This window comes from Lynx canadensis, chromosome C1 (assembly GCF_007474595.2).
Source record: "Lynx canadensis isolate LIC74 chromosome C1, mLynCan4.pri.v2, whole genome shotgun sequence".
In the NCBI taxonomy this organism is placed as follows: domain Eukaryota; kingdom Metazoa; phylum Chordata; class Mammalia; order Carnivora; family Felidae; genus Lynx; species Lynx canadensis.
In genome coordinates, this window is record NC_044310.1 from 25591691 (window position 1) to 25612887 (window position 21197).

General features: G+C 46.3%; 1 protein-coding gene across 1 annotated transcript in view; it reads right to left on the minus strand.

Annotated features, from left to right (window-relative positions):
• CSMD2 (CUB and Sushi multiple domains 2) overlaps window positions 1–21197 on the minus strand; it is a 607194-nt gene that overhangs the window by 486412 nt on the left and 99585 nt on the right. Inside the window, exon 3 of the mRNA XM_030326876.2 lies at window positions 12732–12844. Within this exon, the coding sequence (XP_030182736.1) occupies window positions 12732–12844 (113 nt within the window). The remainder of the gene's footprint in view (window positions 1–12731; window positions 12845–21197) is intronic.

Genomic DNA, 21197 nt, shown 5'->3' on the forward strand with positions numbered 1-21197 from the left:
AATACCATACATATTTTGTTTAAGCCATTGGCAAAGACAAGCTGTTCCACGTGTAGGGCATTTCTTCTATTTCAGCAGCTCAGATACCCATCCATAAGGAACGTGGGCAGTGTGGCATGAGCCCCGGGCTAGGTGTCCCCTTGTCCTGGCACCCTCTACAGTGCTAAAGAAGGTCCAGGCACATTCTGTGCTGGGCAGTGGTCCCCATCTGCCATGGCTCCCTTGGCTCTAATCTGTCCCCTGTCCTTCTCACCATCCCTGAAGTACAAATCTCACAGTGTCACTTCCCTGCCTAGCACCCCTTGGTGATGGCCTCTCTCTGCAAATAAAGCCCAAACTCCTTCTTGTGGCCTCCCAGGCCCTGCTGGAGCTGGCCTCCAACCTTCGTCCAGCTCAGTTCCTGCTACTCCAGCTTCTCATATTCTACAGTTCTGCCAGGCAAGATTTCTTACAGGTGCTCACTACACTTTCTTTCTTCTGACCTTTGATTTCATTCATTCATTCATTCACCAAATATTTATTGAGTGCCTAACACCTCAGGACCTGTTCTGGGAGCTGAGGACGCTGCAGAGAAGAACAATAACCACGCAAAACAAAGAGGAAGACCCTCCCCCCTCCCCAAACTCGTAATCTAATAGGGGAGATAGACAATAAACAAATAATCATTATCATGTGTCAAGGGGTGACAGGGAAAAGGGGTGGTGGGGGTGCTGTGTTACATAGTATGGTCAGGAAAGGCCTCTCTGATTGAGGGGACATCTGAGCAGAGGCCTGAAGCAAAGACAAGGCAGAAAGCTACGGGGCCTCCAGGGCACAGCGACAAAAGGAACAGAGTGTATGGAGGCCCTGAGCCTGAAATGCTTGGCTTGCCCATTTCTCTGCCCTCTTCCACTCCACAAAACCACTCCTGGTAATGGAATTCATTACCAAACCCAATCTGCATTATTCCTAAAACATGGCTGGATAAAGGTCTTAAGGAAAGAGCAGGAAATGAAGAACTGGAAAGGGCAGGTTGAAAAGTAGGGAAGCAAAGCCATCACCTATGAGATAGGGTCGCTGGCAGCAAGTGTCCTCATCAAGGTCAAGACTAGGAACTGCAGGCTTGGAAACACCCCAGCACCCTGACTCCACAGCACCTCCTATGTGTGGGTTTGGAGGACCAACTGGGAGTTATTTTGGGAGGCAGCACCGAGTGGAGAGGTGTGCATGCCCCTTAGGTACTGTATAAACTCAGGCGAGGTAACTAACCTCTCTGGGCCTGAACTTCCTTATCCGTGAAATGGGGATCTTAGCAAGGCCTTGCTCTTGAGGTGGTGATGTCCGGGGTCTGCAAAGCTCCCATTGCATTGCTGGGCCCATCACAGGTGCTCAGCACATGCTGGTTCCTTTGTTTTCTTCATCTCAAAGGCCCTGGGTGTGCGTGGATCCTGTGGCTCGTGTGAGGATAGAGGACTGTGAAACAGCTTTCATGCAATGGGACCGGAAGGACAGGGATGCAATCTGTCCACCCCCAAACGGCCAAATCAGCATCTCCCACCTAACCTGCTAGGTGTTTTCCTTCCTGCTGTTAAAATGTAATATCAATGGGTGCAAACCCTCAATTATCCACACTATTAAAGGGAGGAGCTGGAAAGAATAATCCAGAACAGTAGCTTCTCACCTCCAAATTATCAAACAATGGGAAGAGAGGAGATTGGACTATTCAATCTGATACTTCTGTGTGGAGGTGTTATCCTCGAGGTTGGGGGGGGGGGAAGGTCCCCCCAAGGAAGAGGAAGTAGGAAGGCATGTGTCCTCTCAAACGCCAGGGCAGGGGCCAGTGGAAGAAGTTCTGATGGGCTCACCTGACCCAGACCCATGGGAGGGAGGCAGATGTGAATATCCAGCTACAGTCTCTGCCAGAACAGTGGTTAAAGGCGGGCCCTCCCACCTCCCATCCAAACAGAGGAAACCACATTCCGGTCCCCACCAGTGCCTCAGGGGCCATTATGGGAGGGGCTGGCAGCGGGCTGGCAATGGCCCCGGGTGAGCCATGTTTGGGTTTAATAGGCTCGCCCGCCTTGGGCACAGATATGGCAGGAAGGGTCAAGGCTGGGGCATCCTGCAGCCTCCCGCGAAAAGGGCGTTTATCAACTGAAGACCTGTGTTAATAGGTGTTAAATAGAGTTCAATGCAGAAAATTGAGAAGTAATGAGACTCGGAGCCAAGAGAATAAATTAAGAGGTGATCACATGGCTGAGGGAGCCACCACCTGAATGTTGAGAAGGAAGAGCTTGGACCATCAGAGAGCCCTGGGTCGGGGAAGAGGTCAAAAGGACGAGCCATTGCACAGGAGGCTGAGGCGTGGTCAAAAGCAATTAAGGAATTACCATATTTCATCGGTTCTAGGGCACGCATTTTTCCATTTTTTAGTATCTTTGAAATTGAGATGTGTTTTGTAATCAATAGCATGTCATACTTCAATTGGCAACATGTTTTTCTTTCTCTGTGGTACATCAAATCGAGCTATATCTTCTAACAGAGGGTATCTCAGATTCAACGGAATACGGTCCCAGATACCTTGAGCGAATCTCTTTCCTTGTTGGGGTCTTTTACATGGGCGAGATGAGCACCTGTTGTCGACTCCATCTTATTTAATCATTGTTTATTGAGCATCCACCACATGTCGGACCCTGGGCTAGACACAGCTGTCAACGGTGATCACAACAGTCCCCATGTCTGCTTTCTGAGTGCATTAGGAATGCCCAACAGGCGTTGTGTGTGCCCAGTGAGAATCGCATGGAGGAGGGATTATCAGTGTCTTCCTATGACAGGGGCGGTCACCCCCCCCCCAAAGGTTACTAGCCGGCTGGGCTAGGAGCCGATTCTCCCTCTCAGACCTGAGCCTGCAGCCTCAGTGCTCCCCATCACTCCCCTGCGTGTCCCAGCCATCCGGAAGCACACGTGGGCATGGAGAAGGTGAAGGAGGAACAGGAAAGGTACAAGCGATGTGTGGGATGGGGGGAGATGGGCCCAGGGCTGAGAGGCCATGTCTACACCACCGGCAGCCTGTGGGTTTGGGTTAAGCAGAGACTGGGAGGAGAACAAAAAAAGGAACAAAGTGGTGGTGCAGGGGGGAAGTGGGTGGAGGAGTCTGAGGAATGTAGGGAAGACAGAGACTGGAAAGAGTCCAGTGGGGTCAGAGGAGGAAGGGGATGGAGGTTAGTTTGATGTCCAGGGCTTTCATGATTGGAGGGGGTTTGCTCTCCATCCTGGAAGCAATCGGAAGGTTTAAGTGAGAGCTCCCCTGAGATCCTTGCACCCCAGCATCTAACAATTTTCTGAATCTTTTGTTGGAACGAGAGTGACTACAGATGCTTAAGAGGAAGGCTCTGGGGCAAGGCCCCTTGTGCAGTCGTTCAGGGTGAGTACAAAAAGTGAGTGCAGGGGTTCTTGGGTGGCTCAGTCAGCTAAGCGTCCGACTTCGGCTCAGGTCATGATCTCACAGTTCATGGGTTCAGGCCCCGCGTCAGGTTCTGCGCTGACAGCTCAGAGCCTGGAGACTTATTCAGATTCTGTGTCTCCCTCTCTCTTTCTGCCCCCTCCCCCTCTTGTGCTCTCTCTCTCTCTTAAAAAAAGAAACAAAAACAGTGAGTGCAAAAGGGTGCCCAGACAGAGGGGTGATGAGAACCAAAATCCAGCCTCTCCTCTATCCACTAAGCCATATGCTCACAGGGCGGTGTGCCCTCAGGGTGGACACTTGTGCTAATTTGCACAGAAGCCCTATATGGACTAGCAGGGATCCAGATTAGCAGAGACAAGCATTAGCTACCAGGGCAATGTCCCTGTTGCGTGCCACGCCTGGGACTCAGGTATCATGGTGACAGAAGAAGCAAAAAATAGGCGGCCTTCCTTGCTCTTAAAGACCCACAAGGCTTGACCAAAGGCTTTGTTGGGAAATAATTTTTTCACGCCCACAAAACACACCAGGCCCTATTATAAGAGCTTCCTTTCACTGAGTGCCAACTGTGTGCCAAATGTTATGCTAGGTGCTTTCCAGACCTTTTCACTAATGCTCACGCTCCTCTTGAAAGGAAGAGTGGGCGGGGCGCCTGGGTGGCGCAGTCGGTTAAGCGTCCGACTTCAGCCAGGTCACGATCTCGCGGTCCGTGAGTTCGAGCCCCGCGTCGGGCTCTGGGCTGACGGCTCAGAGCCTGGAGCCTGTTTCCGATTCTGTGTCTCCCTCTCTCTCTGCCCCTCCCCCGTTCATGCTCTGTCTCTCTCTGTCCCAAAAATAAATAAACGTTGAAAAAAAAATTAAAAAAAAAAAAAAAAAAGAAAGGAAGAGTGGGTTATCCCATTTCCCATAGGAGGGAGCTGAGAGGTTCGGTGCCTTGCTCGAAGTCACACAGTGGGGACAAGGCAATGATCTCCAGAGACCCTACCAGGCAGGAGAGCAATTTTCTCCCTGCAGTAGAGGAGTTGGTATTTATTGAATAGAGACTCTGTGCCAGGCATTTTATATACATTAACTCTTTTAGTCCTCATTACAATCCCTTGAGGGGGGCATTACGGATTCTCTTTGGCAAAAAATCAGCTCAGGGAGGTTGGGAGACTTGCCTAAGTTCTCATAGGTAACCAGCATTTGAACCCACCACTTTCTGACCCCTGTTCCTTTGCCATTCCCCCTTCCAAGAGTCTTAGGTCCCAGAGCTCTTTAAAGGTGGGGGCTCCTTATGCACGCATATTCCTCGAAGCCTACCTTGAGACCTGGCATAGAGCATCTGTGGCAAATATTTGTTGAATGCATGATGAATGAATGAATGAATGAATGAAGGCAGAGAACTAAAGTGGATGTCCGCCTTACCTGCAGGTAGTCTGGCTACCTGAAAAGGCTCCTTCCCCTTCATCACCGTGTCTTCTAACACACTGACGTGAGGAGGGTCAGGGCACTAGAGTTTGGTATGATATCATCGTCAAATTATGTTAATGCTCTTCCCCAAAGGGGGGAAATATCACTGTGCATGATGAACTGTTTGTGGAATTATTGAGGACGTGATATGAAATTCATCCTGATTCCCCACTTATTGAGACGTGCTGCCCAATTTGTCTCAAATGTCACATCTCTATGTATTAATTTGCTACTCCACAGTACTGATTAAAAGGAATGTTCTCCAACTCCCAAGGCAGAGCCATCAGAAATGGAGCAGGTTCACTCAGGAAGCACCATCCCTCCTGGGCAGAGGAAATGGACATTCATTGCCTCCCACCCTAGAGGAGGCCTCACCAGGCCTGCTGTTCTGGCCCAGAGCAGGCTGAATGGTGCAAATTGCATATATATATATATATATATATATATATATATATATATATATACACACACACACACACACACACACACACACACACATACACACACACACACACACATACACACATAGTTGAATAGCTTCCATTAGCCCAATTTTGAAATGTCTGCATAATGTCCCAGAATTGGGAAACCCTTTCAGAATGAGGAAATTGTCCGAGAGGTAGAGACTGGGAGATGAGGAATCAGCAGGCCTAATTATAGGAAGGAATAAAATCAGGAGGGCCCATTTCTGGACCCCAGTTTCCCTGTGTGCACAGTGTCATGTTCACCTTCAACCCTGCTCCACCTCCAAAAGCCACGAAAGCACGCCCTGGCCCGAAGTTCACTGCAAACCCGCCTCTCCTCTTCTAGCACCCAAGGGAGCTCCATCTTTGTTCTTCTGTCCCCTACAGACGTGTCTATCTGACCCCCAGGGGTGACACTGCTGATCTTCCACTGGCAGCAAAAGCACACGAAGGTGTTCTTTCAGAAGTGACACGGTATTGAGTGCGTCCTCCTCCTCCCCTGTTCTGGTGCCCTTTGGGAGTACAGGTGGATGGGGGCAGAGGGGGGAAACCGTGGTTGTGAAGGTGAGGCTCGGTTGAAAAATCAGCAACTGCACACAGTAGGCACTCAGTAAATACTAGCTCAGTGAATGAAAGAATCTCTACCATCAACTTTATGGGTGATGTCAGCCCCTCTGGGATCATTCTTTCAGGTGGACTAGTGGTTCGTGGGTGGGCTTCAGAGCATGTGAATTAGATGAAAGGAAATACAGGGAAGTGGTGTGTGTGTATGTATGTGCGCGTGTGTGTGTGCACACATGTGCATGTGTGAGCATGCATGTGTACACGTGTGTGTGCACGTGTGTCTGCAAAGACAGTCACAGCTTTCAAGTTCATGACCTCAATCCCCAATGTATAGAGCCTGCTGGACGTGTTATGAGCATATTTAGTTCTAGAGCCAACCCTCTCTGATGGAAAGAGCAGAGGTCATGAAAAGGCTAAGCTCCTGGCCTTGACCTGGACAGTTCTGGTCCGCCTGGTGGCAGGACCTGAGGCCTCATCCCTGTCCAGTGGGTGCCCTCACAGGCAGTCCTGGTGCTCACGGTGATGGACAACTCCACCCCTTTCCCAGAGAGGCCACGGTCTGTTTGTAGACTAGACACAGCATGAGGGTTTTAGGCAAACTTAGGAGCCAGGGGACTGAGGCAGAGCTGGGGCTGTGACCTCTGGTGATGACATTATCTTTTCTTCCATCTCCTGAAATAGTCCCAGGCAAGTGAGGTTAGCATGAGGGTGACTTCGTTAATCCACTGATATTTATCGAGCAGGGATAATTTGCCAGGCCCTGTCCTGAACACATCGTGGGACTTGTGCATTCTCTTCCTTAGTCTTCACAGCTCTGTGAAGCATATTCTTATCCTGATTTTACAGATGTGGAGGTCAGAGCTCAGAGAAATGAAATTACTTGGCCAAGGTCTCATAGCAAGTGAATGGCAGAGATGGGATTTGATTCCAGATATGGGTGAATCCAGAATCTGAGGTCTCAATCATTGTACTATGCCACCTTTCCCCTTAATGGTTACCAGGGAATTTGCAAAAATAAGGGTCCTTCATCCTTCTAGAATCTGTGGAGAGGCCTGATTTTTAAGGAAGCCTCCTATGTTTTAATAGTGAAATCCCACGATGACAGATTTAGCTAAGCAGAAATAAATACCAGTTTTCAGATCTCGATGATTAAATAGATCTGATCGACTAAGACTTAGCACTCAGGGATGGGCTTTCCTTCGCCAAAGTGTCAGACGGACTGCTCGAGATTAATGGTCCTAAAATGCAAAGGTGCAACCAAGATCAGGCATTTAAAACCTGCAGAGACTCATCTAATTGACATTTCTGATCGGCTTATAATAACTCCTGTTTACCTGCTGAGGAGTCTGGAATAGACAGAAACATCTCCACACAGTCTTTGAGAGTTGTGTGTGGAGAAGGCGAGAAGTCTGGCAGCTAGGCTGGGAGAAATAATACCTGAAGACAAGGCCGAAATATCAGGGAGAGAATCACCGGGGGCAAACTGAGAAGTGACGGCTTCCACATACTCGAAGCGGGAGAATGAAGGACAGACAGGCAGAGCACCGGTGGGGCAGGGACGGAAACCGTCGCAGAAACTAAGACAAACACAACTGAATTCCAGCGGGATTTGAGAGTGCAATGTAAAAATAAAACTCTAAAAGAATAAGATGAACATTTGTATGAATATTTATCTGATTGTGGCATAGAAGAGGCCTTTCTAAGCATGACACCAAAGGTAGATCATAAAAGTAAAAATTTTTTAATTTAAAACTGGTGGCATAAAAACTAAAGCTCCTGCACATCAAAAGGAAACGCATAACTTTAATATCTTTAATATGCAAAAACCACTTACAAAAAAGATAAGAAAAATACTAGTGCCTCAACAGAAAAATCGGCAGAGGCGGGACAGGCAATTTACAAAATGCTCTACAAAAGCCAGTAAGTGATGACATGGCTCAACCTTCCCTATCATCAAAGAGATGCAAATTATAACACAATGAGATTTCATTTTCACACCATTTTAACCAATGAAACTGACTTAAAACTCACCAATGTGCAACGTAGGGGCAAGGGATAGAACCACGTGTGCGTTGTGAGGGTGTATATCAGTATAACCTCTCTAAGAACACTGAAATTATGTATTAAAATTGTAAAATCTACCCACTCTTTGACCCAGCAATTGCACTTCCAGAATTTATTCTAAGAAGATAATTAGATGAGGGTTTAAGTTGTATTACAAGAATGTTTCTTCACCTAAGTGTCCACAGAAGGCTACTGGTTAAATAATTGTGATACATGCAAACCACAATGGCTCCCTCGCTGATACTCATTAAGAAGGACAAACAAAGCAGGGCTACTTTTATTAACATAGAAAAACTCTGTCCTCGTTAACCAGATTACAGAACTGAGCACATAGCATAATTCCCGATATGTATGGATCTGCCTTTATGTGCAGGTGCCCATGTGCATGTGCAGAGAGCTGTTTAAATGTACACTCACTGGAATGGCAGAGGTGAGGCTGGACCCTCTGCAGCGGATGGGCAGAGCAGGATGGGGTGGGGGCAGATCTGGAGGTCAGGAGGAGGGGGAAGTGAATGGGATGAGGACTCCTGGGGACTCTGTGCCGAGAAAGGGTTACTAGAGCCAGCAAATGAATATACAGGACACTCTGTTAAATGTGCCTTTCAGATGAACAATGGGTAAGTTTTTAGTATAAGTATATCCCGTGGAATATTTGGGATATACTTACACTTTAAAATATTCAAGTTTTTAAATCTGAATAATTTAAAATTCAAATTAACTGGGCATCCTGTAGTTTATCTGGCAGCCCTAGCTTAGAGGCTCTGGACATATCTCTTGTGGCCTCCCCCGGGAAGACCCTGACACCAGCCTGGAGGCGCACTGGAGCTGAGGCAGGCTTCCCGTGTCCTTCCCTGCCTCTGACTTAGCTCCAGTTTACCTGCCCATGAAATGGAGTCACCAATCTCTGCCCTACTCCAGGAGTTTGGCAGGGAGTGCAGCACAGAAGGGTATAGTCTTTAGTGCCAGAGAAGCCACGTAAAAACTTCTGGCCATCAGGTAGCCTTAAGCTGAACACAAAACTCTCAAGTCGCGCGCGGCTCATACATCTGTAAGATAGAGATAGCGATGTCGGTCCGCAGGGCCACGGTGGGGATTAAGTGAGATAATGTATGTAAAGTGCCTGGCATACACTCAGCACTCAATACAAGTTGATCCCCTTCCCTCTGGTCCATGGCCACAGCCCACACTCTCGTCCCCGGGGATTACAAATCAAGCATCTCCTGTCATCCCAGGGGTTAGACGATTGGCCTTTTTGATCTTTCCCTTGAAGCGGCAGCTGCTGTGGGCTGACACTCTTCACCTGACTTCACCTTTCTCCAAAGACCCCCACAGCGGTTCGATTCCTTATCTGTATGTTTCACTCTCCCGATGCGGTGGAGGAGGCAAACTCGCTTTGATAGCAGACTTTCGGGGACGTCAGCCAAAGGGAGCTGCCGAGAGCAGGGCCCCGATGTTTGATGTTTTCTTTTAAACGGATGCAGCACTGTCCTGACTAGAGAATGTAAGGGGGCGGTCCTGGCTGGGGGCAGTCCGGGCTGGTAGGGGGGCCTCCTCTGCTGGAGCCTGTCTGTCTGTCTGTCTGTCTGTCTACGACTGTCTGGCACAAATGACTGAGGCAGACTCCGTGATGGAGGGAGGGGCTGACCTCTCTCCCAGAGAGCCAGATCTTCACAGTCTTTCTGACTACTGGATCTCCCCAGCCCCCTCCAGTGAGGCCCGGGGAGTTCCAAAAATTCTGCCCAAGGTCAGTGAGTCAGTTATAGGCCTAAGAAGCTAGTGTTTATCAGTCAACCCCCAAATGTGGGATTATCTGGTATCTTGTTGATAAACCCGGTGACAGACAGGCCCAGGCCACCGTGGTGAATGCATGCAGCACGTGGTTTATTCCAGCAGAGGCTGCCCCTACTGGCTCCTACCCCCCTCTCCACTTTTTGCCCCCCCACCCCAACTTTAGGTGTTCCACAAATCGGTGCAGTTCACACTCTTCCAAATGCACCCCCATGGTCCAGTCCCTAGGCCAGATCAGTGAGGTTTGGTGAGAGCCCCAGCCTTGGCCTCTCTGTGGGTGGCTCCCTTGTTAGCACACGCATCTATGAGCCACTCTGCCAGGCAGCACAAAGACAGCAGCCACACAGACTGGAGTCAGCAGAAACCCTGCATGGGTGACCGCATGGGGGCTCACTCAGCCACAGCCACCTGTTTGCACTGGTTCAGGGTTTGCCTGGGCCTCGCCTGCAAGGTTTTGTCTTCTTACCACCAATGTCACTGTTATGTGGCTGAGCTAGGGCAGGCCCTTCCTCTGGCCCACTGGTCCTGCAGCATTCTCATGTCTGCACTGCCTCCTCTGTGCCAGGCAGGTAGAAGGAGGGACCCACCAGCCTCTACTCTTTTTCACTATCGTATGGCCTCTTTTGAATCACAGACTCTTGGTGAATGTGATGGAAGCTTTAGTTCAGCTCCTTCCGGTAGAATTTCCGGCAATGACAGAAATGTTCTCTACCTGTGTTGTCCACTGTGGTGGCCACCGTGTGGCTATTGAACACTTGATATGAAGCTAGTGTGAGTGAGAAAATGAACTGTAAATTTTATTTAAGTTTGACTAATTTAAATGTAAATATTCCCCTGTGGCAAATGGCTACTACGCTGGATAGCACAGCCCCAGACCGAGGGTCAACAAACGTTTTCTGTAAAGGGCCAGGGACTAAATATTTTAGATTTTGTAGGCCACATGATCTCTGCAGCAGTAGCTTGACTCTTAAGTTGTAGTACCTGCCAGGAGTCATATATAGTACATCAACAAATGGGCTTAGCTGCATTCTAATAAAACTTTATTTACAAAAACAAGCCATGGGCTGGATTTAGCCAGGGGACCATAGTTTGTTGATCTCTGTTCTAGACCTTTTCTTAAAAAAATACACATATCCATTACATTCAGAATTTTGGCCCTAATTTCAAGGGTAGACCCTCCATGTCCAGGCTACGTACAACTTCTGATTTAAAAGGCCTCAGCGAATATAACCTCAGATCTGCTCTATGTGGTGGAAAAGTGCTTGGCATTGTTCCGCAGAGGGGACAATGTGGTTAGGAATCAATAGGACACTTTTTCCCTAAAGCCTTACAAAAATCCAGGCCTCAGCTAAATATCTACAATGACTGCTGAGTGAGGACATCGTGAGGGCCCAGCCAGGTCCCCCTGGGTCAGTCCTTCCCAGCATCTCTGCAGGCATCAACTCTGGTGTCATGGACTCATTCCACCACCGTCCCCAAACACAGCCAGTCTCCCCAAGGCTAGTATGTCATAGAAGGAACTCATGACCAGAGATACTGTAAGGAGTTTCTGAAGAGGCCTTTTCTAAAGAGGCTGTAACTCAGACTTTGAGAGAATTCCTTTGGGTTCAGGGACAAAGATTCAGGGCGAAGATGTAGCTAGAATGACCAAGATTACAGGCTTGATATTGGGAGAAACTGATCGTTGTTTTTTGTTTTTGCTTTTTTTTTTTTTTGTTTTGTTTTTCTAAAGAAACTGGATTATCTCAAGAGTCCTTTAGAGATACTTAAGTCTTTGTCAGGAACCCTCAGCTAAAGGAGACTGTGGTTGTGACAGGAGCCCTCAGTTAAAGTGATCTGGGATTATGTCAGAAGCCCTCAGTTAAAGGCATGCAGAACTTTCTACAGAGCCTCTCAGGAACCTTTGGTTAAGACTAATTGAGACCTTTCTCAGGAGTCCTCAAATGCTGAGGTTGAAGCATCAGACTCTGTCCCTCACACCCCTACTACCAGGGGTGGGCTTTGCCAAGGAGGTAGGACTTGCCCTTTTTCCACGGTGTATTTCTAGCCAGGACAAAGGTGATATCTATTTCCATATTGCTATGGCTTCATTCAAGAAAGCATCACCTATTCTTTAAGTTCTTGGAGGTAAGGGAAAGAAAGTTTTTGAATAACTGGCATGCTTTACTAGGGTGTTATGTCATTACTGCTATTAATTATCATTAGCAGTCTTAAAATATGCCTATTAATGATCTCAACACAAAATAGCAGTGTGGTCTTAGCCAAGAGCAGCATAATTACCTATTAATGAGATGTAAATTTCCTAGGGAAATGACAGAGATCTAGAAGTTCCACCTTCTGAACTAATATAATAAACTTAATAATAATAATACTGTATAATCTGAAGATATTAGTGTTAATTTGAATGCCAACACCATATTTAAACAAGCCGAGAGAAGTGGAAATTATTTGCATAACTCAAACCAAGAAACCCTAATCTGTGCTATTAAGGGAAAAATTGATTGTTCTTTTCTGAATGATATAAAACTGACTCTTGCAGTCCCTATATGGAGCAGAATTTTTTTCCTGCTACTTATTTTTTTAATTTCTTTTCCTTAGGTTTTCTCTCTCTCTTACTTCTAAAACCAAGCAGAGGCAACTTGGACAATTAAGTCCAATAGAAAACAGAATTAAAAAAAGAAAAACACAACAAAATGCATTTAGGGGACAGAGAAATAGATGCTACCAGGCCCTCAAGATGAATTACCACACCTGAGCTCTGATTTCAATTTTCAGTTTCCTGGGAACATGGCACAGACAATTTAGGTAACCGAGTTACTGGATAGTAGGCAGCCTTGTGGAAGGCGGGAGCTCTGAATCTGAAGCATCCCTTGCCCGCAGCTTAGAGCAGCCTGGCCCCGCCTACGGCTATTCCGACCTGACGCATCAGGTCCCCATGGTGGGGGCCATGAGGCACCTACCTTCGTAGCTGGCATGGAAGCCCTGAGCGCTGACTGCGTAGTCACTGATGAGGCGCAGAGAGAGGGTGGTGGCCACACTGACGATGGTGGCTGGCAGCTGAAAGCCTGTGAGCCTGGAAGACAAAGAGGCGCGATTTAGGGAGAATGACCCCCTTGGGAAGTGAGCGTCCATTATGCATTTATTGAGTGCTTGCTGGATGCACAATGCTGATTTAGGCACAGGGAGGGATATGAAAGAAGCCTAACATTGGGCATAAGCGAGGAGTCCAAAGACAAAGAGGTGATGGAGCAGAGGTGACGGCAACCAGCAGTCTCCTGACACAGACACGTGGGAGGCCACTTTCCGGAAGCCACGGGCCATCCTGCAACCTGGAGGACCTGTCTCAGTTAGGTCTCTTACTCCTTTCTTCTCTTTGGGTGTCTTCTCCTGTCCCTTCCCCTTCTGGCTCTGGGTAGACTTCACCACAAAGTTACAACTAGTAATTGTCAACAGACAACATTTATTGCATACTGAGGAAAATATACTCAACTACAATTAGCAGAAGGTGGATACTTCTCATCACAGACTTTATTCTTTAAAAGGAATAAGTCTACCGCTTTTATAGAAATAAGAGCTTATTGGGGCGCCTGGGTGGCGCAGTCGGTTAAGCGTCCGACTTCAGCCAGGTCACGATCTCGCGGTCCGTGAGTTCAAGCCCCGCGTCAGGCTCTGGGCTGATGGCTCGGAGCCTGGAGCCTGTTTTCCGATTCTGTGTCTCCCTCTCTCTCTGCCCCCCCCCCGTTCATGCTGTCTCTCTCTGTCCCAAAAAGAAATAAACGTTGAAAAAAAAATTAAAAAAAAAAAAAAAAAGAAATAAGAGCTTATTATTTTTAAAGGATGAAAGCAAAAAGTAAAAGACCCAACGCAATCTAGAAATAACCATTCTGACAGTTGATGTACAAACAGATGGAGGGATCAATAGATGGGACCATCATCAATGAAATAATTTCATACAAATGGGACCGTACTATACATGCTTTTAAAATTAAAATGCTTAAAAAAATTTTTTTTCCATGAGTTCAGTGAAGAAAAAGAAACAGAGGTGAAATGGAAGGAATTGTTGAACCTGAGATAATATGTTTTCAGCACCAAAGAATCATTTGTAAAAGATTCTTCTAATGTTAAAAAAAAAAAAAAATAATGAAGCCTTCAGGGAACGCTTGGAAACATATTTTAGGAGAGAAGGTGTCCACGGCTGGGAACCCACAGGTGACCTGAGTACACACAGGACGTAGTGAGATGGCCAGTCCCCTGTCTGCCTCTGTCCTTTATCTCCTATCTGAGGCTCACCCTTCTTTCCTGCACCCCTGACAGGGCTCTGGGAAGGAATTCAAGGTTTACCTTTACCTTGTTTTCAAATAGTTTGGGATACCTGTGGTGCTCCTGGATCCCGCTCTATACCTCCCATTGTCATATAATATCTGGATGCCGACATGTCCCTTAGAATCATGAGCACTGGGTTCAGACAAGTTGAATCAGGTATATGTTAATGCCCACCATGAAAAGCCTTTTGCTAGATGAAGCCCTTGCCCTTCCCACCTTCCTAATCTTATAGGATTCCTATTAATTCAAAATAAACTCAAGGAACAGAGAAGGAAAGTGATCGAACTATGATGACCAAATAAGTTTCAAGATCATGTTCTCTTCCAGTATAAGAGCTCCCAGCAAAAGATGCCTACATTACCCCATATTCTCTCCTCTCCCTGTCCCTGACTTTCTGTCTCCATTTCCCTGACTTTCCAACATGGGTCAGAAATTTATATGTAGGGGCACCTAGGTGTCCAGGTCAGTCCAGCATCCAACTTTAGCTCAGGTCATGATCTTGTGGTCCATGATTCAAACCCTGCATTGGGCTCTGTGCTGACAGTTTGGAGCCTGGAGCCTGCTTCGAATTCTGTATCTGCCTCTCTCTCTCTGCCCCTCCCCTACTCACTCTCTGTCTCCCTCTCTCTCTTTCAGAACAATAAACATTAAAAAAAGAAATTTATATGTAAAATAGTGAAACCGTACATATTAGAAAAAAAACAACCTATTTTTTTTTATCATCTTATGCTGGGGAAGGTCTTTCTAAGAGTGACATGTTTAGAGGATTCATTTGGGTCCTACCTTCTACCATCATTCTTCTAGGGAGTTGTCACTACATGGGGTACCCTATGCACTCACTAGCCACAGAACCGGGCAAATGACCAATCATGGCATAGCCCTCATCTTCACAGACTGGTTCAAGGCATGGAGAAGAAGGAGGAAACAAAACCCAAGCAGGGTCATTCTGAGTCCTTCTGTGGGGTAGGATATACAGATTCCGAGTCTTTTAGTTTTGGATTGTAAACCATTAGAATGTAAGCTTGGGACTCTCAGCCATCTTTTTAACATTACCCAGAGCCTAGCTGCTTTACAAAATGATATCCCACACAGATACAGACAAAGCTGAAAGTAAAAGAAGAGAGACAGAACCCTGATGGTACATTGTTGAGATCCTTGATCTCGCCATGCAGAGACATCTACCTCTGCAGTACCTGGTTACACGAGCCAACATTCATCCTCTATTTGCTCGCTTCCTTCCTTCTATCCATCCATCCATCTTTCCTTTTTTGTTGTTGTTGTTCTCAAGCTAGTTTGATTTGGGTTCTACCTCTTGCAATCTATTGCTGACGGACACAGCATGAAGCCCCAGAAGCATTAAGGAAAAATACGGTTGATTTAATATGTGAAAATTAAAAACATGTAGCAAAGCAAAATAAACTAAATAAATAAAATAAAATACAAAAATAAAGAGAAAAATACAAACTGGAAAGAATTCATAATCTATAAACAACACTTACAAATCAACCTGAAAAAGATGAACAAGTATAAAGGAAAATGACAAAGGATTAAATAAACAAAAACAGAAAAATGATCCACATACTTAATACTAAAAATATGGAAGCCAGGGGCACCTGGGTGGCTCAGTTGGTTGGACCTCTGACTCTTGATTTCAGCTCAGGTCATGATCTCGCCATTTTGAGATTGAACCCCTCATAGGGCTCTGTGCTGGGCATGGAGACTGCTTAAAATTCTCTCTCTCCCTCTCCCTCAGCCCCTCCTCCGCTCAGTCTCTCTCTCTCTCTCTCTCTCTCTCTCTCTCACACACACACACACACACACACACACACACACACAAAACAAATGAAAAACAATATGGAAATTAAATCCACAAGACTCATTTTTCACCTTTCAGATTGACGAATATCCAGAATTGGCAAAGGTTACAGAAAACAGATCCTGTGGCTATCAAAAGGATGATAAGGAAATACTGCAAATCATACACACACATTTGACAAATTCGATGAAATGGACCAGTTCCTTGAAAAGCGCCAAGGACTGTAAGTTTCCCAGTATGAAATAGATCATTTGAAAAGCCTTATCACTATTAAGGAAATTGAACTAGTAATTTAAAAAATCCCCAGAAAAGATACACACCAGCCCAGATGGTTTCACTAGAGAATTCTACCAAGCATATAAAGAAGAATTAACACCAATTCTACACAATCTCTTCCAAAAAATAGAGAAAAGAAGGAACACTTCCAAACTCATTTTATAAGATCAGTATCACCCTGATACCAAAACCAAGAGAGTACAAATCAAGAAACTAAAGACCAATATCCCACATGAATATAATCACAAAAATCCTTAAAAATTATTAGCAAACAAATTCAGCAATATATAAAAATAATTATATACCATAACCAAGTGGAGTTTATTCCAAGGATGTAAGGCTAGTTTAATATTTGAAAATCAGGGCCACCTGGCTGGCTTAGTAGGTTAAGCATCCAACCTTGATTTCAGCTCAGGTCATGATCCCAGGGTCATGAGATCGAGCCCCATGTAGGGCTCTGCACAGACAGAGAGGAAACTGCTTGGGATTCTCTCTCTCTCTCTCTCCTCTCTTCTCTCTCTCTCTCTCTCTGCCCTTTCCCTGCTCTCTCTCCTCTTTCTCTCTCTTCCCTCTCTCAAAATAAATAAATAAACATTTAAAAATATATTTGTGGGTGCCTGGATGGCTCAGTTGGTTGGGTGTCCAACTTTGGCTCAGGTCATGATCTTGCAGTCCATGAGTTTGAGCCCGGCATCGGGTTCTGTGCTGACAGCTCAGAGCCTGGAGCCTGCTTCAGATTCTGTGCCCCACTTCTCTCTGCCCCTCCCCCACTCATGCTCTGTTTCCCTCTGTCTCTCAAAGACAAATAAATGTTAAAAAAATTTTAAATATATTTGAAAATCAATCATTGTAATTCACCATGTTAATAGGCCAAAAATCGAAAAAAATCACATGACCATATAAGCTGATGTAGAAAAACCACTTGACAAAATTCAACACTCATTCCTGATGGAAAACACAAACTTTCAGAAAACTAAGGATAGAGGGAAATTTCCTGAACTTGATAAAGAACATCTACAAAAATCCTACAGCTAATCTCACACCTAATGGCCAAAGACTGAATGCTTTTCCCCGAGGACTGACAGTGAGTCAAAGATCTAACAAGCCAGTTGAAAAAGCAGCAAAAGACACAAAGAGACAGCTTACTAAAGCAGATATAAGAATGACAAGCAAGGGGCACGTAGGTGTCTCAGTCAGGTAAGTGTCCCACTCTTAATTTTGGTTCAAATCATGATCTTGTGATCACGTTCGATCCTTGTTCGAAGGATCGATCCATGTTCGATCCAAGGCTCATGTTCAAGCCTTGCTTGGGGCTCTGCACTGACAGTGCAGAGCCTGCTTGGGATTCTCTGTCTCCCTCTCTATCTCTGCCCTTCCCTCGTTCATGTTCTCTCTCTCTCTCATATAAATAAATAAATGAACAAACAAACAAACATTTTAAAAATAATGGCAAACAAGCATATGAGAAATGTTCGACATCGCTGGCCATTCGGGAACTGCAAAGTGAGACCATGGTGAAATGCGACCACATACCATTAGCACAGATAAAATAAACATCGCGACAACACCAAATGCTGACAATGATGCAGAGCAACTAGACCTCTCAGACTTTACTGGTAGGATGTAAAATGGCAGACACTCTGGAAACAAGCCATTTCTTAAAAAAAAAAAAAAGTCTACACATACCCTAATCATACAATTTAGCAATCACACGCCTGGGCATTTATCCCAGAGAAGTGAAAACAGGTGTCCTCACCAAAAGCCGTCCACACTTGTTCATAGCATTTCTTTTTTTGTAATAATCAAAAACTGGAAACGACCAAAATATCCCTCAGTAGGTGAATGACCAACACCAGTCCCTTTACTGCAGGACCTCCACACCACGGAATACTACTCAGCAAAAAAAAAGGAATGGACTGTTGATACATGCAACAACTTGGATGGATCTCAAGGGCATCACGAGAAGTGGAAAAAAAAAAAAAGGAGTGCATCTCAGAAGATGACATACCAGATGATTTCATTTGCATCAGGTTCTTGGAATGACATTAAGGAGATGGCAAACAGATTTGTGGCTGCCAAGGGTAAGGGATGGGGAGAGGAAGAGAGGTGGGGTGACTATAAAGGAGCAGCACGAGGGAGATCTTTGCAGCGATGGAACAGGTCTACACCCTGATTGCAGAGCTGGTGACATGAATGCATACAGGTGCTTAAATGACACTGTAACATCAGCCTCCTGGCTTTGATATTTTACCGTAGTTACGTTAGATGTCCCCATGGGGGGAAACTGGGAAGGGTACATGGAACCCCTGTACTATCCTTTCAACTTCCTGTCAATCTATAATGAATTCAAAATTTAAAGCTTTTAAAAATTATATTTATGGCTCACACTACGTTTCTACCGGACAGCACCTGAGACCTCCATGAGTTCTGACCTAAACTCAGTCCCCCTAGACTGAGCCTTGAGCCCCTGCTTGGTCTTTGCCAGACCCCCTCTCTTCCACTGCCTCCTGTGTATTCTTTCTCCTACATTGTACCCCACCCTTCCCCCACTACACACACACACACACACACACACACACACACACACACACTCAGCACTGGCTGGGTCATTGCTGGAAAAGGACTGACCACCAGAACCATACTACAGCCCCAAAGCCATCATTCACCTCTCCTGGCTTCCTTCCAACATGCCCATGTGGCAGATACCCTTCCTCCACACCCAGATATTCATGTCTGTTGATGACAGATTGCTGCCTTCAGTGGACCCTGGCATTAAAATACCAAACTGTCCCCCAGTGAGGCCAGACCTCTATCTGGGTCTGATCTCCAAGCCCCATCCCAACCAGCCCTGGGTGTCTCCACCTCCAAATGGGCCCAATTCACAGCAGCTGCCTGTCACCCATGTCCTGCACAATCATGCCCTTGGGTGCCCTTCCCAGACAGTCTAGGGACACTCCTCCTTCAACAACAGACAGCTGCATGTAGGACTCTCACACCTCTCCAAGGCCTCTCCCGTGAAGTGATCTCTCACCCCACTGGGTGGACCTTGTTGATTTTATTCCCCTAGTTCGTTCCATGATATTTCTGAGCTGCCAGTAAAGATTCCTAGACCCTAGTGTCTTGGTACTATATTGACACAAGCTGTGCATAGCTAATATACACTGTCAACAAACAATTACACTTTTATTGCTTGCAATATATGGAATTGCGGCTTACAAGGCATTTTCTCTAATCAGATATTTACCATTCTGCTATTTCTTTCCCAGCCTTGGTAGATAAATTCTAACATGAAGGATTCCTCAAGAGTGCTAATGCGGGAGGGGGTGTGAAAAAGCCTGAATCTCCCTTCTGGATAGTTGAATCATTGCTCCCTTCCCCCACTGCCCGTTCTTCCCTCATCCACTCTTTATCGTTGAATAAATTTGAGACAAGCTGATGACCTCACAGTCACGGAGAGTTACCACGCTGTATGCCGTATGCTGGAATAAGCACATAAAGATTTCAAACGTTCCCATCTTTTATCTGATGAGTGTAGAGACCATAATGAAAGGTGTGAGGCATCCTTCAAGAGTGGAACCCAGGCACGCCTGGGTGGCTCCGTTGGTGAAGTGTCTGACTCTTGATTGTGGCTCAGGTCATGATCTCACGGTCTGTGAGTTTGAGCCCCGCATCAGGCTCTGTGCTGATGGTGTGGAACCTGCTAGGGATGGTCTCTCTCTTCTCTGCCCTTTCCCTACTCTCATTCTCTCTCTCTCTCTCTCTCTTAAAATAAATAAGCTTAAAAAAAAAAAGAGTGGAATATAGACTTATCAGAGAAATGGGGTAAAAAAAAATGAAGGCAAAAATTGCAAGTGCCCCTGCTGCTTTGGGCTCTCTCCCCCTGACTCTCAAGTGTGCAGAGAACAGCTTTTGCAAATAGGTGGTGTGGCCACCCATGTGAGCTAACACTCACCTTCCACTTTATCAACCCTGTCTTCCCCACTTCCTCAAGAGCCTTCTCTTTGCTTCTGCCTCCACGCCCAGAATGACCCAAGGTCTTAGAAACTGATGTCCAAGACCCCACAGTTTTCACTCTTTCACTCTCCCAGTGCAGAATCCACCAATGGCTTCCCACGGTTCTTAAGATTAGGACCGGGACTTCCACAAAGCCTGTCCAGGTGCTCTGCCCTATATCCCACTTGGCTCCGCCCCTCCAGTCTTCTTTGGTCAAGGGCGGGGCCGGTGGTCAGCCCAGAGTGCAGGCAATAAGGGATGCAGTTCCCCTGGAGAATCTGAAGCTGATAATAAAACGGACTTGACACATTATCCCCATGAGTCCACACTCCAAACACTGGCAGTGATGAAATGTTCTTCCCTGCCTTTCTCCTGGACGCTCTTCCTGGCTTCAGGTCCTCCGATGAGCAACCCACCCCTCCTCAGGGCCTTTGCACATGCCATTTCCTTTTTAAAGCACTTTCTGACATCTCTTCCACCTACTCATCTAAAATGTCTCCTTGTTCAAATTTCGGCACATGTGTCTCAACATTTAAGTGTTTCTGAGAGATGTGTCCTTGACCTCCAGACCAGTCAATCTATTTGCATTCTCCTGGGTCCCTGTGGAAGGCACCATATCCCTGGTTTGGTGTCTTCCCAGACACACAGTGGAATGGCATCTCCCCATCGCTGCTGAGGGCAGGCCTGGCTGGGCACTGGCTTTGCCCAGGATATGTGGGTAGCAGCCAAGTGTACTCTTTCCAGGAGGGAGCTCTGAGGAGCCTGTGCACCTCTTGCCCAATCCCCCTGCCCCACCAGCTGTGGGGATCCTGAGTCCCTGCCGGCCAGGGTCTCTGGGTGATGCCACCCAGGAGAAAGCCCCTGCAAGCTGTTTGTGAATATGTAGTATGAGCAAGAAATAAACTTTGGTGAGATAAACCATTGAGATTTGAGGGTTGTTCGTTGCCACAGTGTTTTAAAATGTAGATTTTACTATAATTTAGATGTGGTGACGCCAGCAGATCAGGAGACAATTGCG